The following is a 21,750-nucleotide window of genomic DNA, read 5'->3' as shown; positions in this document are numbered from 1 at the left end:
TTCTGTTTACTTCTGTTTACTCCATTTGATTTCGATTTTACTCATTTGATTCTCTTGTTTCTCAACGCTTTTCCACTCTATTTTACCAATTGATGCTGCTGTAACAAACTGTCTGTTTTTCCTTAATTTGGCAGCGATGTCAATTTTGCTTATCTTTATTTATCTATTTGAATAATTTTTCATCTGCCCTATAAATTGCACTTAACACAATCTAAGCTTGTTTGTTACCTCTTTTTATTAACTATTGTTAATTTCATTATCTACTTAATAAATTACTATCTTTCTTTTACAATTGATTCTTAAAATAGTATATTTCTTTCACTGTCCATTGTTTTCAATCTTCACCCTTTTCTTCAAACAAATGAGGTTCGAGCCCTTACTCAATTTTTGGAATAATCAAAGAATTAACACAAACATTACTATTGTACTTTTGGTAAACTTTTATAACATGCTTAGGACCAAAAATTGTAACAAAACACCGCGACAAAAGAAATAGCAACAGATAAACACGACTTAACATTAGGGAATATTTCAGGAAAAAACAGTACACAGTAGAATAACAACTAGTTTTTGAATTCAAACTAAAAATAAAACAGTACTTGCTTTAATGAAAGTTGTTAGGCACACTTTAAATGGTTAGGCGCTTATACTTACATCAAACCCTACGTAATGTACCACCCCCGGCCGAGTTAAAATGCGTAACCGGAAAAGAAGGTGTGCATGCCTGGCACGAACACTCAAAGCGTGTTCTAGCGTGCTGCTCGTACTGACTCAGAGCAAGGGTGAGATGTAGGTGTAAGGGCAGTGCGTGTTCGTCGGGAACCTAGTGCATAAGATCGGTCAAGGCCCGTTCTTACACTGAAAATTGCGAATTGCGAATTTGTATAGGCGCTGTTGTTGGAGTCAGAGTAGGTTTCCAAGTCGGATCTTTTGGAGTGCTGGAGTCGAAAATCTCCAGAAGCGGGAGTTGTAGTCGGATTCGCTTCAAAACTATGTAGCTTTGCAATGATTTCTTGTTGTCCGAAAAACGTATATTCGGAGCGAATGTTTGGAAAAAAACGTAGACAAACTGTTATCTTTTACAGTTTTATTGGTTGGAATCCTACATTTTCTTGAAATAGGTACATTCTTGTGTTGCAACTTCTCCAACTTCCGCAATGGAACATTCCCGGAACTTGATTCAACTCTTTCAGCTGAACGTTGCCTCGTTCGGAGGGTGCAGCTCTGTGCAAGGGCGTTCTTGTCACATTCTCCTGCTCTTCAAGCAGAACGTTGCCCCGGCCGTTGGAAGCAGTACTGAACAGGTTCGCTGTTTGTCACATTCTCCAGCTTCCGCAGCGGCAACATGCCCGGAAAGTGCTCCAACTCCTCCAGTGAAACCATTCCTTGTCCGCTGGACGCAGCACTGCACAGGCTCGTTTGCTTTTGGGAACATTCTCCAGCTCCCGCATCGGAGATCTGTCACGTCCAGCAGTTTGCTGCAAACCAGCGCTACGAAGATTTATTTTCAATATACTCATAATATACTCAAAAATCAACCAAAAGAACATACCTGGTAGTAGAAGACTTGCCATCCCGTAGCCGACATAACCCGCTGCTGCGGCCGCAATCACCTGCAGTATCTTATGATTCTGCGAAGTATCCACATAAATACAACGCATTTTACATTAAGCAGCAGTAACTAAAACTCTTATTACTTTTGAATCAAGAAAAAATCGTGTTTACACTTCGCAATGTTTATAAACAAACGCCGCCATATTGCCAATGTTGTTCGGTAGCTTTTTTCAGGCCATCGCCGGGGCCCTGCAATATGGCGTCGTTTGTTTAGGCTAGTATGCAGATCGGAAGGAAAGGGGTCAAGAAACAGCTTGACGAACAGCAGAACAAAGGAGATGGAGCGATGTCTTGGGGCTTTTCTTCACCCTCTCTGACTAGAGAGCCTGGACTTTTATTAGAGAACGGACATCTCAAAACAAAAGTACCAATCGAAGCACGAGAACTGTCAAACGGAGGTACCAATCGAGCAGAAGAAATTTCAGTTGACGTTCAATCGATGGGAAGTATTGTAATTTGGGTGATTTATATTTTATTCGAAAAAGTGCAAAACACAAATTGAAAACAAAACAATTTCAATTTTCTTTTTCAATTTAAATTTCGTTAAATATTTTCAAGTTTTTTTTTTGCTGATTCGTAAACTCATTATGTCGTTGCGTATTAATGCCGCGCAAAAATTGTCAGTTTCGGGCGCTGGGAAAAAATTGCAAAAATTTGGTGTCTTCGGGATTTTTATTCTAAATTTAATTAAGGTTCTGAGAAATTGTAAAAATCGGAGAACTATGGCGCCCTTCACAGGTAAAAAAGTAAACAGTTACTTTTTGCAAACATTTTGACGATTTTCCCATACAAACTTCAAGCGATTAGAGGGAGGGATTTCCGTGGTCAGAATGAGCTCAAATATGAAATTTGATTTCAGGGGGTAGTCCCGAGGAAGCCCGGATTCCGACCGCCCTAGTGGACAGGATACACTTTTTTACAGCTGGTTTTATTTATTAATTATTCATCATTGTGTGATTCATATTACAGAACGCTATATTATTTGTTTATTACATCAATATAGCGTTCTCTAATTTCTATTTTTGAAATATAATGAAATATATTGAAATAAGGCTTGATAAAAAAGAGGTTAATATAAATATTTATTGTTGGTACTTTTCATCATATGAAATGAGTCGTTAAAGAATAAAAAAGGGCTAGAAAGGGCTGATTAAGGAGTTGAAAGTCGTCGTTCTAAGTCGTCTAATGGTGTACTAAAATAAATTAAACATCACATTTTTTTCTCTTACTACTTTACGCATTCAAGACATCGAACGACTATCTAGTTTAGTCTTAACTACCGCCTTGGGTTCTAGAGTTTTCAATTGGAATGACAAAAATCGTCGAATCAATTTTATCCTCATGTCGTGGCAATCAGAGAAATGGGTGGCCTGAACTTTAGAAAAAAACGGTAACATCTTATCAAATATGTTGTTCTCATCCCTGAACGAATCAATATAGCATCTAAAAATCGTGTCTAATTCTAGAAAGAAATCAAATGTTTTCTTGTTCGCATAAACGAGTGAGTGTCCTGTGAAGTCTTTCTCTCGAGTGAATTCCGCGAATGGTACATCATTTCCGGCACCTGTGCAAATTGCTTCACATTTGTCGCAATTAATCTTTTTCAAAAGTTTGCCCAAAATATTTCCAGCAACGTGGTAGAATGCGTTCAGCCCAATAGTGTCCAGATTGGGAACAACTTTTTTCGTCGCTTCAGTTGGTGGATTTTGCTCCTCTTGTGGTTTGTGTGCTGCGATAACGCTAGTAAAATCCAGCAACCACTCACGATCATCAAATTCGTATGATGATCCCTGAACATCATCCATCAGTTGTGCAACACAAATATTTTTCAAAATGTTCTTCACTTGTAGAGCGTTAGGCTTTTTTTGACGAATCCGGATCTGGCTGAACAGGTTCTCCACGCAGTCTTGCGTTAGCCGCCCAGTTAGTACAAATTTGAAGCCCCGGACGTCCAGAAAATAGGCTTGCAATCTCAAGACGGAGTTCACGTTCAGTATCAGCGCTGCTTGCCACGGCTTCCATCTTTTATCCTCCCCAACCGTGATCGTGAAGATGAACTTCCGCATGAACTGCATGAAACCTACAGCTTTATCGTACGCTTCCTTGTTGGCTGTAATAAGGACCGTAAATTAAAAAAAAAGAAACTGTAATAAAAAAATGGCGTACCTTTACTGAATGCAAGAACACGACTTCGGTTTGTGGATAAACTGAACCATTTCGCCAAACTTTCAATGAAGAAAGCTGTAGCTAAGACATCTGGGCGATTTGCCACCTTGGCAAACAGTCGTAGAGCAGCTGCATTAGTGTGGTTCACATATTTGGCGGAAAAAGGTACTTTCATCTTCTCAAAATGATTTGATTTTTGAGAATTAAAATCAACGTCGGCAGCATTTAACTTAGAAACCAATTTCAATCTGTTATGCTGTTCAAATAGTACCAAATCTCGAAGATGCCATATGCTCGCTGTTCGTGTAGGCAGGTTGTGTTCCCTTGCTGTTTCCTCTGGTAGTTCGATAATCTCGTTGGCGAGCCAACCTTGGACGGCACTTTTAAATACATGCACCGCATCAGGAATGATTTCAAGTGATCGTGTTTTGTCGACCGGATGTTGCATTGCCTGGCTATTCAACACAGTGTCCTTCTTGTACTGAAGTCCCGACTCCTTCCAGAACCGCTTGTTGCTACCGCTACAGTCAGATACGACGAAATTGACGTGAAATCCTATCCCTTCAACTAACTCGATCAGCTGGTGAATACGGTTCTTGATAACGTTTGCGGGAATGCTGTTTCCGGTGAACTCGTAGCTAATAATCTGTTTCCATCTTCTTTTCATCCCAACGAGCATGAACACCAAAGCATGACTGGCCAGTTTCGCCTGGTCACCTCCAACAGTGACAGTTCCAAAAAATTTTTGATTGGCTGGACAATACCGACGGAGCTCTGTGATGGACATCTCTTCAAAAACTATTCCGCAGTTCAAATCTTCGTCGTCCATGCACTGACGTTTCAGGGATAGAAGTTCGAGAATCTCCATCAGAATCCCAACGTCGAATTTCAAATTTTCCAGACGGCGTGTGAGTGTGCGTATTGACGGCAGAGGCAACTTTTCACACAGTTTGTTATACCCTGCGGATCCGGTTGCAAATTTCAGTTTCAATCCATCGATGATCGTTTCCTCACTCCAGACCTTGGGTCGCTGCAAGTTGTGAACTAAAACATGAATTTGATCTTCGTTTAGGATGCGTTTTAGGGCGGCCTTCGCAAAGCTGTTTATTTCAGCTTGCTTCTTCCAATCGTCTCTCTGCTCACGAGTTCGTTTCAGTTTAGCTCTCAATTGTGCCAAACGGCTGAAAAAAGAATATTATAAATAATTTTGCACTAAAATTTAAACAAATACTGCTTACTCTTCGTACTCTTGTTTCGTCTTGGAACAAACTGCCGAGTGTTCGCTATCTTCACTGCAATGAGTCAGAACTTCGCAGCAACTTTTCTTTTCCGTGCTATAACTAACGTTGTCTTCCAAGTTTCGCCTGTAAGAGGGTCAAGTTAAACAAAAATAAAGTAATTTTACTTTATGTTTTACCGTTTCCGAGAATTAACTTGGCAAATGGAAGCTTCATTTCCAAAAGAACAGCTTCCAGCAGATGCCATCGTAGAATCCAAGAGAGGAGTTGATGTAACCATTTGGTCTAGGATTGTCCATTCCTCGCAAATCGAGGTTTGAGGTGAGCGTGGACATCCCAGCGGCAGTGCGGCTACCGCAGACCGAGCGTATGATCTTGCTGGCGTGGCTGCCGAAGTCCCTGCGTAACCCTCCGCGAACGATCGTGCCGGGGACAACTCTGGAAGCGGACCGTCTTCTAGCAATTCATCTTCGTCGATATATGGGGCGTACGGACTTGCTGGCTGGGAAACGGTAACAACTGCACATTCTCGGATCTCTTCGTTCAAAGCATATACACATTCCGCCTGTGCCTGCTCCGGCATGGCTGCCGCAGAACGCGCGTGGCTCGCCGCGGAAGATCTTGCTGGTGTGTCTGATGCAGACAGCGCACAACTCGATTCAGGTACTTTTTCTCGGGACAATTCTGGAAGTCGGACGTCGTGCAGCTCTTCATCTTCCTCAATGTATAGAGAGTACGGGCTCATTGGTCTGGGGATGTCTGGAACCTCCTCAAGTGCAGCCTGTGCTGATGTGGTGACCGCAGACGGAATGCAACTTTTCGTGGAAGATCGTGCCGGGGACAACTCCGGAAGCGGACCGTCCTCTAGTACCTCATATGAGGAGTATGGACTTCCCATTGGTATCGCAGACCAAGCGTAATTCGTCGCGAATGACCATACAGGCATGCCTGCGGAACCCTCCGCGAACGATCGTGCCGGGGACAACTCTGGAAGCGGACCATCTTCTAGCAATTCATCTTCGTCGATAGGGGCGTACGGACTTGCTGGCTGGGAAACGGTAACAACTGCACATTCTCGGATCTCTTCGTTCAAATCATATACACATTCCACCTGTGCCTGCTCCGGCAGGGCTGCCGCAGAACGCGCTTGGCTCGCCGCGGAAGATCTTGCTGGTGTTTCAGGTACTTTTTCTCGGGACAACTCTGGAAGTCGGACGTCGTGCAGCTCTTCATCTTCCTCAATGTATAGAGAGTACGGGCTCATTGGCCTCGGGGTGTCTGGAACCACCTCGAGTGCAGCCTGTGCGATCCGCTGGATCTCTTTGCGAAAATCTTCCGGCGCAATAAAAGATCCATACTTGGACCATGCTGACCGTGCCAGCGCAGGAATTGCTGGTGTGGTGACTGCAGACGGGATGCAACTTTCCATGGAAGATCGTGCCGGGGACAACTCCGGAAGCGGACCGTCTTCTATTACCTCATCTTCCTCGATGAACGTGGAGTACGGACTTACTGGCTGGAGGATGTCCGGAACGTCCGTAACTGGTGCCGGCGTGCAACGTATTTCTTCGATAGTATCCTCTTCCGGTACGATTAACGACTGAATCGAATTTGAGGGCACTGCCTGCTTTGGGACAGTATGTACAGTTTTGAGCACCTTGCCAGTTTTTGAATAATACAATGAATTCGGCTCGAAGTGCGCCTACAACAAATATTTAAGTTGTGGATTACAAAATAAAATTGAAGTGAAAAATCTTCTAAACTTACAATGCACACCCTTGTTGATTTGGTAATTACAAAATCCTCTGCCAAACCCAATAACTCACGCCACTTCAGACGGCGGTCCGAATCAACCGGAAACTGCAGAAAGGTTTTTGAAGTTTTTTGGGAATTTTTGCAAACGCAGCACCTCATTTTAGCTTAACACCATCAATAAACTATGTTTCAACTCAGTTTGTTTTGGTTTGATTGACTGATCAAAAGAGAATCTGAAAAGAGTCACGCAGGTGCTTTGACATTTGCAGTGCTGCAAGCTATTTTGACTGATGTGCATGCAGTGGTGCCAGTTTTAGTATTTTAAGATGTCCGTTCTCTAATAAAAGTCCAGGCTCTCTATCTCTGACTTGCTTGCGCTGCCGCTGCTGCCCATTTGATTTTTTTCTTGGCCGGTTCCTTCCGAAGTGCGTATACCGCTTTTACAAACATGAGATTGTTTGTGGACGAACCGAACAATTTACTTTTTTGTAAAAAAAATCTATAGCCATTGTGCAGTAACATTAAGTCTTACAAAACAGACGAAATTTAGTTAAATTCTTGACCAGAATTTGTTTTATTTTTATTTTTCAATTTAAACCTCTTTTACCGCGATTTTGATTTAGATTGCACACCAAACCATCGTGCCTTTAGTGTAACTTTAGTTTTCACATCGATTCGCTGTAGATTCGTGTTTAAATTTTGAAATTTGGCATACATTGAAATAAATTGCAAAATTCCCAACTTCAGCCATGTGCAACAATTTCCACATCACCCATGCGGGAAACCGATAATGGGGTAATTCATGCGTTCCAAACTCTAGCAAAACAATGCAAAAGGACCGAAGCCGAAGTGTAAACAAAGAGTCTATCCTGCTCACGTCAGTTGATGTTTACATTCGGAACGAGCAGGATAGACTCTTTGTTTACACTTCGGCTTCGGTCCTTTTGCATTGTTTTGCTAGAACTGTCAAAATTCCAAAACGTCATTGCCAATCTTCGGTTCGCTGCTTTTGTTCGTGTTTGAAGTTTCGGGCCGAGACTCTGCCTGATGCGCAACGGCACTCACGACTGACATTTGGCCGGGTACAGGGATAGCGCAATCTTCTATCCCACATCCCCCTTCTGCTCTTAAAAATAATACCCACAGTCCTTTGATTAAAAAAACTATTGAAAGGAAAATTTTGCTGCACATTTTCCAATCTAAATATCGTGCAAATGAAATTCCTTAAATAATTCTCTGCCTTTAACTCTCTATCCCAAATAACGACATCCAATAGTCAAGGCACGAAATCGAAAAAGGGCTCATTTTCTTGTGTCTAAAGGCTGATACGCAGATGGGAAGGAACGCAAAACTCCATACAAAAAAAAAAAAACGCCCAAGAAACGGTCAAGGAAAGGGTCACGAAAAGATTTTTCTTAAGCGGTACGCAGCTGAAAAGTAACAGAAACGGAAAGATTCCGTTTGACGTTTCTTCGCGCGGTGCTTGTTTGTTATATGTTTTGATGAAAAAATCAAAGAATTGTAATTTTCCTTTTTGAATGCGACTGATAATTACAAACGTTTTAATAATTTTGTATTGGATATAATAATATTTAAAATTCCCAACGAATCTCAAAAAGCAGGATATTGAAACTAAAAGGACAGATTAAGTTTTTTGGTCGAAATGGAGTAAAAAAAAGTTGTCTGTATAGATGTCGGCCATCGTGTCACCAACAATTTATTGCTAGTACCAACCAGATACCTCTGGATTATGAGTCCCCTGCGAAAAACGAAGTTGACTTTATAGCTGTCGGCCACCGTTGCACTATGGGCCATCTCCATACAAACAGGCGGCCAAACTATTTTTTTGCCTTTTAAATGTTTTTTCATACAAATTTGGGTAATTGTATGGTATTGAAATGATATACGTCAATTTTTATGACTTTTCATGTTTTTCAATAGTTGATTGTTTATAATAAATAGTCTTTTCATACATTTGCAAGTGCAACAGAATTGCGTATATATTGTATTGCAAGTTTATATTATTATATTATGGATAAGCTAATACATCCCCACTTTAAGGACACAACCCCTCCCTCCTGTTTCTTTCACCCCCGCCCCCTCTCCACCCCTCCAACAAAATTTTGTTAAGCGTAATAAATTCATTTTAAGTCAAATATTTATTATTTACTGCTGTGTGTTTCTTTTTGTGAGTCCAGGCCATATAACTTGAGACCCCCTACCCTAACAGAAAAATTAATTTTATTCAAAATATTAACTATGAAGTAAAACGATAAAAATAGAGTTTGTGACAGCTTCAGGATATGTTAAAGGTATTTTTATGATGTTTTATACTAACCAACATAGAACTTAAATGTGAATCAGTTTCATGGATTGATCGCAGAAATTCATCATGCTAAGTCAACATTTTGCTGAATACTTTTTCCGGTATCAAACTGAGATTCTCCAGTTTCGCTTGAGAAACTTCGGTACGAATACCTTATTTTGACTAAGGTACTCAATGTAGGCAACAGAAAATTCCAATTAAGTCATTTCGAACTTCTTGAAACCAGGTATTGATTTTTGAAGCGACGATGCCCACGAAGTAGGTAGCAAAGCAAGTGAAATAAACGGGCGCATATGTAGATTGCAGCAAATTTTGATAAAACGTAAATGTTCAAAATGGCATATCTCCGAAAACGCAAAATCGCAGGCTGAAATTTCAGCAATGTTAGATTATAATCCAATCTTTCAAGTGATCTTAGTTTCATGTTTAGCATCGGTTGGCAAAAAGTACTCGATTAACAAACACAAAAAATATGATTTGTCAAAAAATGCTCCAGTTATTCGATGAAAACTTCAGTTTTGGTTTAGAAACTACATTTTATCTATTAATAGTTTCAAAGCTTATCTCATTACCTTTCCAACGATGTATATTTGTCCTAGTAAAACATTTAAAATGGCTGAGCTATGTTAAAATTAAACAATCAGCCTTTTTACGAAAAACGCTAGTTTTTACTCCATTTTTGAATTTCAGCTTGCGTATCTCCGTAACGAATAAACTTAGAGCTTTGAAAATTTGGATTTTTCTTAGTTAGAATGTTTACTTTCGAGAAAAAATACCAAAAATATTTGGAGAAGGTCACTTTTTGAAACTTTGCCACAATGTACCATAGTGCGTTGCTACACTCAATGTACACTAGTTTGTACCGTTGGTTGGTCAAAGTCAAACTAAAAGTGATGAACTTACGCACTATCAAAACAAACGTTTGTTAGTGTGTGTGAACTCCGTGTTAAAGGGGTGTCAAACTAAAACGTGACCCCGTTCGTTTGACAACAGTTGGTGTCAAACCATCGGGGTTTGAGTGTACCAACCACTAGTGTCTTCCTTTTTATCTACAAGGACTTCGCCGCCCTGGGCTCCTAAGTGTATGAAAGTATGGCACGGAGCGACGGCGCCGAATACCCATATTTACACAAAGAATTTTAGAGCGCCCGCCGCGGGATTCGAACCAGCGACCTCCGGATTGTGAGTCCCCTGCACTGTCCACACTTGAAGACCAAAATGAAGTAAATCAGAGTGAAATTAAACTTGACAATAATCATACAAATATCTATGTTCTTTCTGAAAATATAATAATAATCTGAAATTTTGAAATCCAACCAAACAACAAATTCAAAAATATGAAAAAAAACAAACATTTCAGAAATTTCAAATAACTTTTTTTTTAAATAATAAAGCAAATTTTAACAAAAATCTGAAATTTGGAAAATCAGAATTAAAAATATGCAGAATTGAATAATAATTTTAAAATTAAAGTTTTTATAAATTCAATAGATCAAAAATGTTAAAATTCGAAACGTATGTACAAGAAAAATATATATAGAAATTCGTAAATACAAATTTACGAAAACCTCGAAATAGTAACAATCAAAAACTCTATTTTTTCCAAAATTAAAAAATCTAGAATGAAAATTTAAGCATAAAGAAATTTAAAAAAATTAAGAATTTAAGAATTTAAAAAATTTATAATTTAAGAATTTAAGAATTTAAGAATTTAAGAATTTAAGAATTTAAGAATTTAAGAATTTAAGAATTTAAGAATTTAAGAATTTAAAATTTAAGAATTTAAAATTTAAGAATTTAAGAATTTAAGAATTTAAGAATTTAAGAATTTAAGAATTTAAAATTTAAGAATTTAAAATTTAAGAATTTAAGAATTTAAGAATTTAAGAATTTAAGAATTTAAGAATTTAAGAATTTAAGAATTTAAGAATTTAAGAATTTAAGAATTTAAGAATTTAAGAATTTAAGAATTTAAGAATTTAAGAATTTAAGAATTTAAGAATTTAAGAATTTAAGAATTTAAGAATTTAAGAATTTAAGAATTTAAGAATTTAAGAATTTAAGAATTTAAGATTTTAAGAATTTAAGAATTTAAGAATTTAAGAATTTAAGAATTTAAGAATTTAAGAATTTAAGAATTTAAGAATTTAAGAATTTAAGAATTTAAGAATTTAAGAATTTAAGAATTTAAGAATTTAAGAATTTAAGAATTTAAGAATTTAAGAATTTAAGAATTTAAGAATTTAAGAATTTAAGAATTTAAGAATTTAAGAATTTAAGAATTTAAGAATTTAAGAATTTAAGAATTTAAGAATTTAAGAATTTAAGAATTTAAGAATTTAAGAATTTAAGAATTTAAGAATTTAAGAATTTAAGAATTTAAGAATTTAAGAATTTAAGAATTTAAGAATTTAAGAATTTAAGAATTTAAGAATTTAAGAATTTAAGAATTTAAGAATTTAAGAATTTAAGAATTTAAGAATTTAAGAATTTAAGAATTTAAGAATTTAAGAATTTAAGAATTTAAGAATTTAAGAATTTAAGAATTTAAGAATTTAAGAATTTAAGAATTTAAGAATTTAAGAATTTAGGAATTTGTCTCTTGCATGTCCAGCAGTTGATCGACAATGCGTTGACCAAAATTAATCAAACACAGCCCCAATCTGATCTCAAAAACTAAACTGCATCACCCCAGATTGCCAAAAGGTGGCCAAAAGTCATTTTTCATGCGTAAACATGCAGCACAGGAGCGAAAATATCTCCAAACTCGAAGAATTGAAATCGAAAAATCAATCATCACTCCTAATGTAAACATTTACTGACGTGAGCAGGATAAACTCTTTGTTTACAAACTCACATTGGCCTAATTACATTGTTTTGCTTGAAAAAACCATCCGAGACTATTTGCTCCCGGTAGATCTCGGAGCTAACCTGAGTTTTGTTTAGATTCGGATGAACACGGATGAACTCGAACCTAAGTTAGCTCTCGCACAAGTACCGCGGTGGGCTTGACGCGGGTGCCAAATTAGCTTTGCAACGCAATTAGGTCCCTGCGGTGGAGATGCCATCAAGGTTTATATTTCCTTTAATGAAAGGGACACTTTCTAGACTTGTGACAACTGCTGAAAAAAGTTAAATTTTCTTCATTAAAATGGGGATAATGCGCTTCAGCTGTGGACACAACTCAAGATAGTTTTCCTTCTTTAAGAAGTGAAAATTCAACTCATGTTAGTAGTACTCTCAAACTCCGATGGTTTGACACCAACTGTTGTCAAACGAACGAGGTCACTTTTTAGTTTGACACCCCTTTTACACGGAGTTCACACGCACTGCCAAACGATTGTTGTGACAGTGTGCGTGAGCGATGTGTAAAAAGTGACAGTTCGTCACTTTTTAGTTTGACTTTGACCAACCAACGGGGTACAAACTAAAAAAGTGTCAAACGAAAAAGTGACCAACCACCGGGGGTTGAGTGTAGTTATCGCAAGTCAAAGTAAGATTTCACTTCTTTAAAGAAAGGTAAATTCAACGAATCTATGACATTTCCCCGAAACCCACATTCCCGAAGAGACATTTCCCCGAATGCCACATTTCCGAAAAGACACTTTCCCGAAATGTCATTTACCCGAATATCATTTCCCCGAACGATCCATTTCCCCGAACGGCTACATCCCCGAATGGCGACTTCACCTAAAAACCATTTCCCCGAATGGCCACTTCCCCTAATTTTCCACATCCCTGAAAACCATTTTCCCGAATGACCATAATCCCGAACGGCCATTTCCCCGAACGCCACTTCCCCGAACCCGGTCAGGCGGGTATGGCCGTTGCCCGGTCATACCCGCCTGACCGGGTTCGGGGAAGTAGCGATCAATAAAGTATCATGTCCACAATAGAGCTTTATGACGTTTCGCGTACGCGTACGTACGGATATGGGACTAGTGCACCATTTGATTTTGCTGGCTGACAAAATTTAACCTCACTTAATTTTTGTGTACGTACACGCAATACAAACGAACGTAGATTACTCTATTGAACGTTCAAAAAATTCCGAGCTTCACTTGAATTTTGAATATTCAAATTGATGTAAGTGCGACAACTGGCCAAAGGGATTTCAGGTCAGAACGTGTTTGACACACGTTCAGGCCCGACTACCGCAAAAATTTGTAATTGTTACTCGGGACCTTGGCAACCAAAATCAGCTGTCGAGCTTAAGTATAGCCCCTAAACTACTTTAAAGTGATTTAGTAATTTTAAATCTAAAATGGCGGTGATGAAATATTCAAAAAATGCTTTTTGTAATTCAAAAATCAACTTTTTAGATTTGATTAAAAGTGTTGGTCGCAGAACTCGAATTGGACGTAAAAAAATAAAAAAATAATTGTTCAAAGCCTTCATCCAGCCAAAATTGATAAAGACAAATTAGTTCAGTTAAACATAATCTAGAACAAACTGAATCCTGCGCATCGAGTCGTCGCATGAAGCTATCGTTGCTGTTCTATCCTTACCACGTAGATACCGTTTTGGAAAATTGTCCTTTGCTGAAAATGGCCGCTACAAAAAAAATCTTTTTTTATGGAACGTGGATGATCTCAATACCCCGCACTCTTGAAGTGTCCGCGTGGTTTATTAATGGCCTTCTACGGTTATTTGTTTTTTTTTAATCTTACAAAACACGTAGGAGAATTTAATATTAACGTCATACTTTTATAAAAAAATCCTTAAATAACAATTTAGTTTATATCTAGGTCATCATTCGGAAAAAATGATTTTTTGGTGAAGTAACTATTCGGGTATATGTAAATTCAGGAAAACGGCAGTTCGGTAAAATGGCCATTCAGGTAAATGATATTCGGGGATATGGAATTTTCGGGAAAATGATTTTCGGGGATGTGGAATTTTCTGGAAAATGATTTTCGGGGATGTGGAATTTTCGGGAAAATGATTTTCGGGGAAGTGGCACTTTCGGGAAATGATTTTCGGGGATGTGGAATTTTCGGGGAAATGATTTTCGGGGATATGGGATTCGGGAAAGTGGGATTCGGGGATAAGGGATAAAACCAAATTCAACTTGTGTCAGCAGTTATCACAAGTCAAGAGAATTTTGCCTTCTTGATTGGAGAGCAAATTCAAACATTTAGGCAGGGTTGCGAATGAGCGAGCTAGCCTGAAGCCGTGCTCGCTCATTTATGAGCATGAGGACTTAACTAGTAGCTCGTGCTCGCTCATGCTCATCGCATACGCTCGCGCTCAATGAGCGCTCATCAGCAAATCAGGTAGATTTTTAGTATTGTTGATGAATCTGGCACAGGCCAATTGGATTGCCACTTTTGAAGATAATTTCATCGCGAAAAAGGGACATGAACTCATCAAAGTTGCATTGGTAATTTAATTTTGGTTAACCGCAGTAAATTTTCTTGAAATCATTCGTTGGCGTCGAACCGTCAAAAATTGATCGCGGTGGATTGCGGGGGATACTTTTCTACCACAGTTTTTTGTGTGATCAATATGGTAATGGTAAATGCTTTGGTGGATTTTTGTTAATTCGAAATATTTCAAGAAAATTTATCGCGGTTAACCAAAATCAAATTAACAATGAAACTTTAATGTTGTCAGCCTATATTTTTTTTCAGAGTTTGATAATTTAGAAAACTAGTTTTGATCAAATTCCCGATAAATGAAAAATGGCTGTCTCGCAATTAAGGTGTCTTAATCTGCTAAGAATCCCAGACACTCTTTTTAGTTTATTTCACTTTCAAATTTTGAGTAAACTGTTAAGGAACGCCATTTTTCGAGACGAGATTTGTCTGATCACGCCTTCCGTCGGAATGGAAGTAAATGTTGGTCCCGGTCTAACCTAGAGGTTAGGTCGTTAGCTCAGTCCAGGTGTAGGAGTCGTCTCCCTGGGTCCTGCCTCGGTGGAGTCGCTGGTAGGCAGTTGGACTAACAATCCAAAGGTCGTCAGTTCGAATCCCGGGGTGGATGGAAGCTAAGGTGTAAAAAGAGGTTTGCAATTGCCTCAACAATCAAGCCTTCGGACACCTAGTTTCGAGTAAGAATCTCGTAATCGAGAACGCCAAGGCAATGCTGTAGAGCGAATAATTTGATTTTGATTTTTTAGACTGAAAAAGTTGCAATACACCAGAAAAGTGGTAAAATTACACATTTTCAGAAGTAAAATTACGCATTTTTCCAACATAAAAGACGTACCCCTTCCCAGATGTAATATTTCTATGGTTTTTTACTGTGTACAGATCTTAATGTAACAACTTAACTCTGACTCCAAAACAAGTTTCAAAACAAAAAATATGACAAATAACTTCATCTAATATTATTAAGATTAGCCTATTCAAGCTTCAAGCTTATTGTCCCGCCCGTGTGGATCAATCGGACCGCGCACTGGACTCACAATCCAGAGGTCGCCGGTTCGAATCCCGCGGCGGGCGCTCTAAAATTCTTTGTGTAAATATGGGTATTCGGCGCCGTCGCTCCGTGCCATACTTTCATACTCTTAGGAGCCCAGGGCGGCGAAGTCCTTGTAGATTAAAGGAAGACACTAGTGGTTGGTACTAGCAATGGTGGCCGACAGCTATAAAGTCAACTTCGTTTTTTTTCTATTCAAGCTTCCATTAAAAAAACAACCTCAAAGCTCTGCTGAAAAAAAAAGTTATTATCGTTTACCCGTTACAGGTAAAAAATGAGCGCGAGCGCGAGCAATGAGCATTTTCGCTCATAAAATAAATGAGCAAACACGAGCACGAGCAAACGTGAGCTAGCTCGCGTCGCGCTCCTCCTAGCGAATGAGCGAAAAATGCTCACTCATGAGCGGATGAGCGCTCAAAATCGCAACACTGCATATAGGGATGTTAGTAGTAATCACAAGTAAAGATAATTTTCCATTATTTGAAGAAGGGAAAATTAAACTTGTGTCAGTAGTCATCACGATTCAGTGAGTTTTTTCCCTTCTTTAACGGTGCACATCAACCAGAGCTTTTACACCCAGATTTTAGTTACAAACATTTTAGTATCCTCAAAACTACGGGAACTATTGATATAATTTTTAATTCATCCCCTAAGCTACACAGCAAAAAATCCGATGGTAAAATCGCATGCAAAAGCATGCACATCACCTTTGTGAGCAAAAGCATGTAATATTGTATGCGAAAACGTGTACACAAAAAGCATGTACAAAAGAAAAATAAATAAATTTTGCACATCCCAAAATAACATCAATCTGGTGAGAGTCATATCCAGATTACAAAGTCCGCGCCCCAACCGTCTCGGCTATCTCGCCGTCTTGTAAATGTTGTGTTCAACACCGATGTACCAGTAGGTTTCCCGTACGTCGTAAACTGAATTAACTGTATACGATGTATGAGGAACGTACAGCTAAATCGGTGTTGATCCAGCCAAATTCACAGCGGCGAGATAGCCGAGATGGTTGGGGCGCGGACTTGGTAATCTGGATATGACTCTCAACAGATTGATGTTATTTTTGGGGTGTGCAAAATTTATTTATTTTTCTTTTGTACATGCTTTTTGTACACGTTTTCATGCTTTAATATTACAAGGTGATGTGCATGCTTTGCATGCGATTTACAGATTTTTACTGTGTACTATTTCATTTACATTTACAACAAAATTTGTCAATTTTTATAATCAAATTATTTCAGGATTGGGCAAGTTCAACAATTTTGGGATAAGAAGACAACAACTTCTTTGGTTGCTGTGTACCCTTAAATAATGGAAAATTCTCTTTACTTGTGATAACTGCTGACACAAGTTGAATTTACCCTTTGTTTAAAGAAGGGAAAACTCTTTGTCTGGTGATTACTTCTTAAAAGAAGGGAAAACTCGCATGAGTTGTGACCACAGCTGAAGCGCATTTTCCCCTGTTTAATGAAGAAAATTTAACTTTATATGGAAAATTAAACTTTTTTCAGCACACAGAAAAAAATGATTACACTCAACCCCCGGTGGTTGATCACTTTTTCGTTTGACACTTTTTTAGTTTGTACCTCGTTGGTTGGTCAAAGTCAAACTAAAAAGTGACGAACTGTCAGTTTTTACACGGCGCTCACGCACACTATCACAACAAACGTTTGGTAGTGTGTGTGAACTCCGTGTAAAATAGGTGTCAAACTAAAAAGTGACCCCGTTTGTTTGACAACAGTTGGTGTCAAACCACCGGGGTTTGAGTGTAATTTTACATAAGAAATTGGTGAATTATCATCAGTTTCTGATGAATATTCACCAGGTTCACATTTTTACACATTTTATAGGTAATATTACTCAAAAAAGAGGTAATATTCAACCAACAAAATTTTCAACCATCCAAAATTCATTTTTTTCTGTGCAGTTGTCGCAAGTCTAGAAAGTATCCCTTTCTTTAAAGGAAATATTAACCTTGAGTCAGCAGTTGAGAGTTCAGAAAAATGACCCGCAACTTTTTTGGGTTAGATCCAAAGCCCTTCCTTCTTTAAAGAAAGGAAAATACAGCATAAAAAAGAAAATTCTACACGCAGAAAAAGATTTTGTACGATCAGCCTGTACGAGGTTTGATTCAACAAAAATTTTGTTGAATATAATCACCGCCGATTTTGCATTGAAACAAACCTTGATTTTCTCAATTCCACAAAAATCTTTTGTTGTTTTGAAAAAGCTGCTTTGACGTTTAGCATTGATTTAACAAAAATCTTGACTTTCAAATCACAAATCAACAAAATGTTTTGTCGATTCAAATATGCCTTATTTTTCTGCGTGTACTTATGACAAAGTTGATGAGCCTTAAAATTCCAGATTAAATTTTCAAAAGGTCATCACTACATAGGTAACCCATTGCTTATAGGTTATTTTTGATATTTACTGGAGAATTCAAATGAGAATATAATATTTGAGAATATTGATAAAATCGCAGAAAATTTTTTTTTTAAATCTAGCATATTTTGTTCCCTATTTTTCCATACAATCTTTAACCTGGAATATCGATGGGTAAATGTCGAACATATTTGGCTCAATGGCTTAAAATAGCCCTGGGAACAATATTCAGCAAGTGGAGCAAAGTTTTGAACAAAAGTTTCAAGTTCTGGGCACCCATAGCCATCAGTTTTCAAATAAAAAAAATAAAAAATCGGCTTTCGCCGGCAGTTATCACAACCTAATATGGCCTTCTTGTAGCAATTCCAATATTAACTTTATTTTGAAATTTTAACATCATTATGCCAAATGGCCATTATGCCAAATGACCGTTATGCCAAACGTCCATAATGCCAAACGTCCATAATGCCAAACGGCATTATGCCAAACGGCGTTATGCCAAACGGCATTATGCCAAATGGCATTATGCCAAATGGGATACACCCCGCGGTAACAAAAACGGTTTTTTGTCCATCGGCAGTGTCGTAGACCAGCACGCGGTTCTCGAAGTAGCTCTTCAAGATCATGCACAAATAGTCAGGCACCTTCATTTTGTGCAGCGCTGCTGCTATGGCCGCCCACCTTGCACTGTTGAACGCCTTCTTGACGTCAATCGTGACTATTGCGCAGCAACGGTTCCCTCTGCGTTTTTTCCTCCGCGCTTCGTCGGCTTTCTCGACCACTTTTCGGATGGCGTCCACTGTGGCTTCCCTTTACGGAAGTCGAACTGCCTCGCTGCTAAGCAATCTCTTCGCTACTGCCACAAGTTCTTCGTTGGTGATCAGATGACCTTCGGCGATGCTACCCCCTTCGTCGTTGTACGGTGTAGGAGGCCATGTCGTTGGGTCATGTCTTGGGAAGAGCCATTCCACAATGATCTTCAGCTTGTCGGGATATCGTGTGTGTGTGTGTGTGTGTGTGTGTGTGTGTGTGTGTGTGTGTGTGTGTGTGTGTGTGTGTGTGTGTGTGTGTGTGTGTGTGTGTGTGTGTGTGTGTGTGTGTGTGTGTGTGTGTGTGTGTGTGTGTGTGTGTGTGTGTGTGTGTGTGTGTGTGTGTGTGTGTGTGTGTGTGTGTGTGTGTGTGTGTGTGTGTGTGTGTGTGTGTGTGTGTGTGTGTGTGTGTGTGTGTGTGTGTGTGTGTGTGTGTGTGTGTGTGTGTGTGTGTGTGTGTGTGTGTGTGTGTGTGTGTGTGTGTGTGTGTGTGTGTGTGTGTGTGTGTGTGTGTGTGTGTGTGTGTGTGTGTGTGTGTGTGTGTGTGTGTGTGTGTGTGTGTGTGTGTGTGTGTGTGTGTGTGTGTGTGTGTGTGTGTGTGTGTGTGTGTGTGTGTGTGTGTGTGTGTGTGTGTGTGTGTGTGTGTGTGTGTGTGTGTGTGTGTGTGTGTGGTCCAATCCAATACCCGCTGGCCGGCTGCGAAATTATGGGAAAGTATAATTTGTATCAGACTTGGGTTATGCTGATACAGCTTATCTAAGTCCCGGGTATTAGGTGGTGACAGCCCTCGCGCTGCATCCAATTACCCATTTCAGAATGGCAGAGATCCTAGAGGCCCAATTCCGAGGTCATCGGGCATTGTCTAGCCCCGCCTAAACATAGAACAAGAACCAGACGGATCCTCGAACTATCTTTAAAGTTCCAATCCCATCAGGCAAAACAGGGATCAGCGCGTATAGGGGCAGGGGGGGGGGGCAGAATGGACCAGGGGGGCAGAATGGGCCACCCTTGGTTTTGGGCTTTAGAATGGATTTAGACCAATTGTAAGGCAAGGGTCTTATAAAGGACGTCAAATAACTTCACCATACCGAAAACGACGTTTGAAATCATTGTATTTTTCGAATTATGAGCAAAAATGTAAATTTATTGACAAAACTACGCAAATGTTGTTTATTTCGAGGTTTTTAAATAAGCTTTCTGAAAAGTTGGATTGTTTGAAAAAGTTTGCTCAATGTTTATAACGTTACGAAATGTTACTACCAAGGTATACAAACAACAACGGAACCTTAAAATCATTTAAAGGCTTGGTGGTGGAAGTGTTAAATTAAAATCCACTTGGGGGCAGAATGGACCACCCTTATCCTGCCTAATAAAAACAATCAAAAGTTATGAAATTTGGAATAAATTGATTATTTCACTCCTTGTAGCTTCAAAAATCACTTTTAATGCAACATTAGTTGATTTTTTACTTGTTTTGATGCTTATTTGTAAAAATAGTGTCTTATTTCAACAGTTTAACACTATTTTCAAAAATCTTTTTTTTTTGTTAAGTGACTATTTTTATAAAAGTTGTCTAACTTCATGGAAACTATGTTAGAAAGGTCCCTTAAGTCATTTCTTATCTCCCTTCAAGGTTGTATTAGATGAAATGGCTTGTTTTCTAAGGTGGCCCATTCTGCCCCACAGGGTGGTCCATTCTGCCCCGCACCCTGGAAAAGTAGTCGAAAAAACATTTTTTTTAAAGTGGCTCAAAAATAGTTCTAAGCTCAAAATTTTCATCAACCAAGTATAGAACATTGAAGGGGACATCCCAAAGCATACGCCTACTACACTGAATTCATAAATTTGTATGTTTTGCTATGGTTTTTGGCGCATTTTACTTAGGCGGACCATTCTGCCCCCCCCCCCCCCCCTGCCCCTATAATGATAAATAAGTGGCCTTTGTGTAAAACAGTTTTTCTTCCTCTTTTCCCGCGCGAAACAACGACGCAGGCCAAACACGATCTTGCCTCGCAAAGAGCAACGGCGAGACTGGCCAGCTTCTTCAAAAACACTATTTTCTTCCTCTTTTCCCGCCTTGCCTCGCAAAGAGCAACGGCGAGACTCAACGAATATCTTCGTCATCACTGTGATGAATATAATGGAGCAACCGCAGTCGAGCAGTTTTTGACAGTTCGCTTCATTGCTTGCAACGCGGCTCTACTTTATTCTAGCTGTTTCATTTTCAAATAGAACAGACCACCCGCAACGCGGAGTTGGAGTTTTATTTTTCGAGCAGTATTTTGAAACCGGAATAAAACTGCTCGACGAGTTTGTTTCAAACGTGAGACGATTTGGAACTGGAGTAGAACTCAGTTTCAAAAAAAATCAGATATATAGAGATATCCACGTATTCTCACACACACACTATGATGCTGTGTTGATAATCATTTGCATTTTTTGAAACAACATTTAGAACGGCGCGTTGCAAGCACCGGGTTCTAGTTTCATTTCCGCCAGTTCTAAAAATTTTAAATTGCTCGCAATTTGAAACAATTATAAAACTTCGCGCTGCAGATAGTCTAAGAAATACATTGTAGAAAAAAGCAAAAACTGCTCGAATGGAAATGCTCCATTGCGCAAGACTCTAGTAAAGTGAAAAATGCGCAATAAAAACTTCCAAATAAAAATTTTCATACCGTAGGCACATATTCGGTTGGGATCCACCAGCTTCAAATTATCACGCAAATATCTGGAACAAAATGCTACTTTTAGTTAAAAAAAAACTGTCAAATTACTCCCAATACTTACGTTAAAACCGACAACTGATCCTCAACTTCGATCCCGACCTTGCCTCGGATTTGTGTTTTGAGTGCCTCTCCTTGGTAGCCCGATCCTCTAGCATCTATTTGAGCAATGATATAAGACTGGTAGCTGCACAAATACCAGTTCCAGTCGAAGCTATATTTCTCCGACACCAGCTGGGATTCTGGAGTGGCATCCCTAGAAGCAAGATATATATGTATGTTTTGTTAGTTAGCACCAG

The 21,750-nt window shown here is 38.9% G+C and overlaps 3 protein-coding genes across 6 annotated transcripts in view; all 3 read right to left on the bottom strand.

Moving 5' to 3' along the window:
- LOC6049163 (venom dipeptidyl peptidase 4) overlaps nucleotides 1-21,750 on the bottom strand; it is a 90,136-nt gene that overhangs the window by 30,349 nt on the left and 38,037 nt on the right. For all 4 annotated transcript variants that reach the window (XM_038267037.1, XM_038267038.1, XM_038267036.1 and 1 more), the window contains 2 exons: nucleotides 21,516-21,707; nucleotides 21,404-21,456 (listed from right to left, as the gene is read on the bottom strand). In XM_038267037.1, coding sequence (XP_038122965.1) covers nucleotides 21,404-21,456; nucleotides 21,516-21,707 — 245 coding nt within the window. The remainder of the gene's footprint in view (nucleotides 1-21,403; nucleotides 21,457-21,515; nucleotides 21,708-21,750) is intronic.
- LOC119771241 lies at nucleotides 789-1,802 on the bottom strand. The gene is made up of 2 exons (XM_038267053.1): nucleotides 1,553-1,802; nucleotides 789-1,491 (listed from the first exon to the last, which is right to left on the bottom strand). Exons 1-2 carry the CDS (start codon nucleotides 1,659-1,661, stop codon nucleotides 1,244-1,246), a joined length of 357 nt encoding a protein of 118 aa, XP_038122981.1. The 5' UTR covers nucleotides 1,662-1,802; the 3' UTR covers nucleotides 789-1,243.
- On the bottom strand, nucleotides 2,178-3,724 carry LOC119771238. The gene has a single exon (XM_038267048.1). It carries the CDS (start codon nucleotides 3,687-3,689, stop codon nucleotides 2,856-2,858), a length of 834 nt encoding a protein of 277 aa, XP_038122976.1. The 5' UTR covers nucleotides 3,690-3,724; the 3' UTR covers nucleotides 2,178-2,855.

Source organism: Culex quinquefasciatus, chromosome 1, assembly GCF_015732765.1.
Source record: "Culex quinquefasciatus strain JHB chromosome 1, VPISU_Cqui_1.0_pri_paternal, whole genome shotgun sequence".
Taxonomy (NCBI): Eukaryota; Metazoa; Arthropoda; class Insecta; order Diptera; family Culicidae; genus Culex; species Culex quinquefasciatus.
This window is presented reverse-complemented; position numbering and strand designations above follow the sequence as displayed.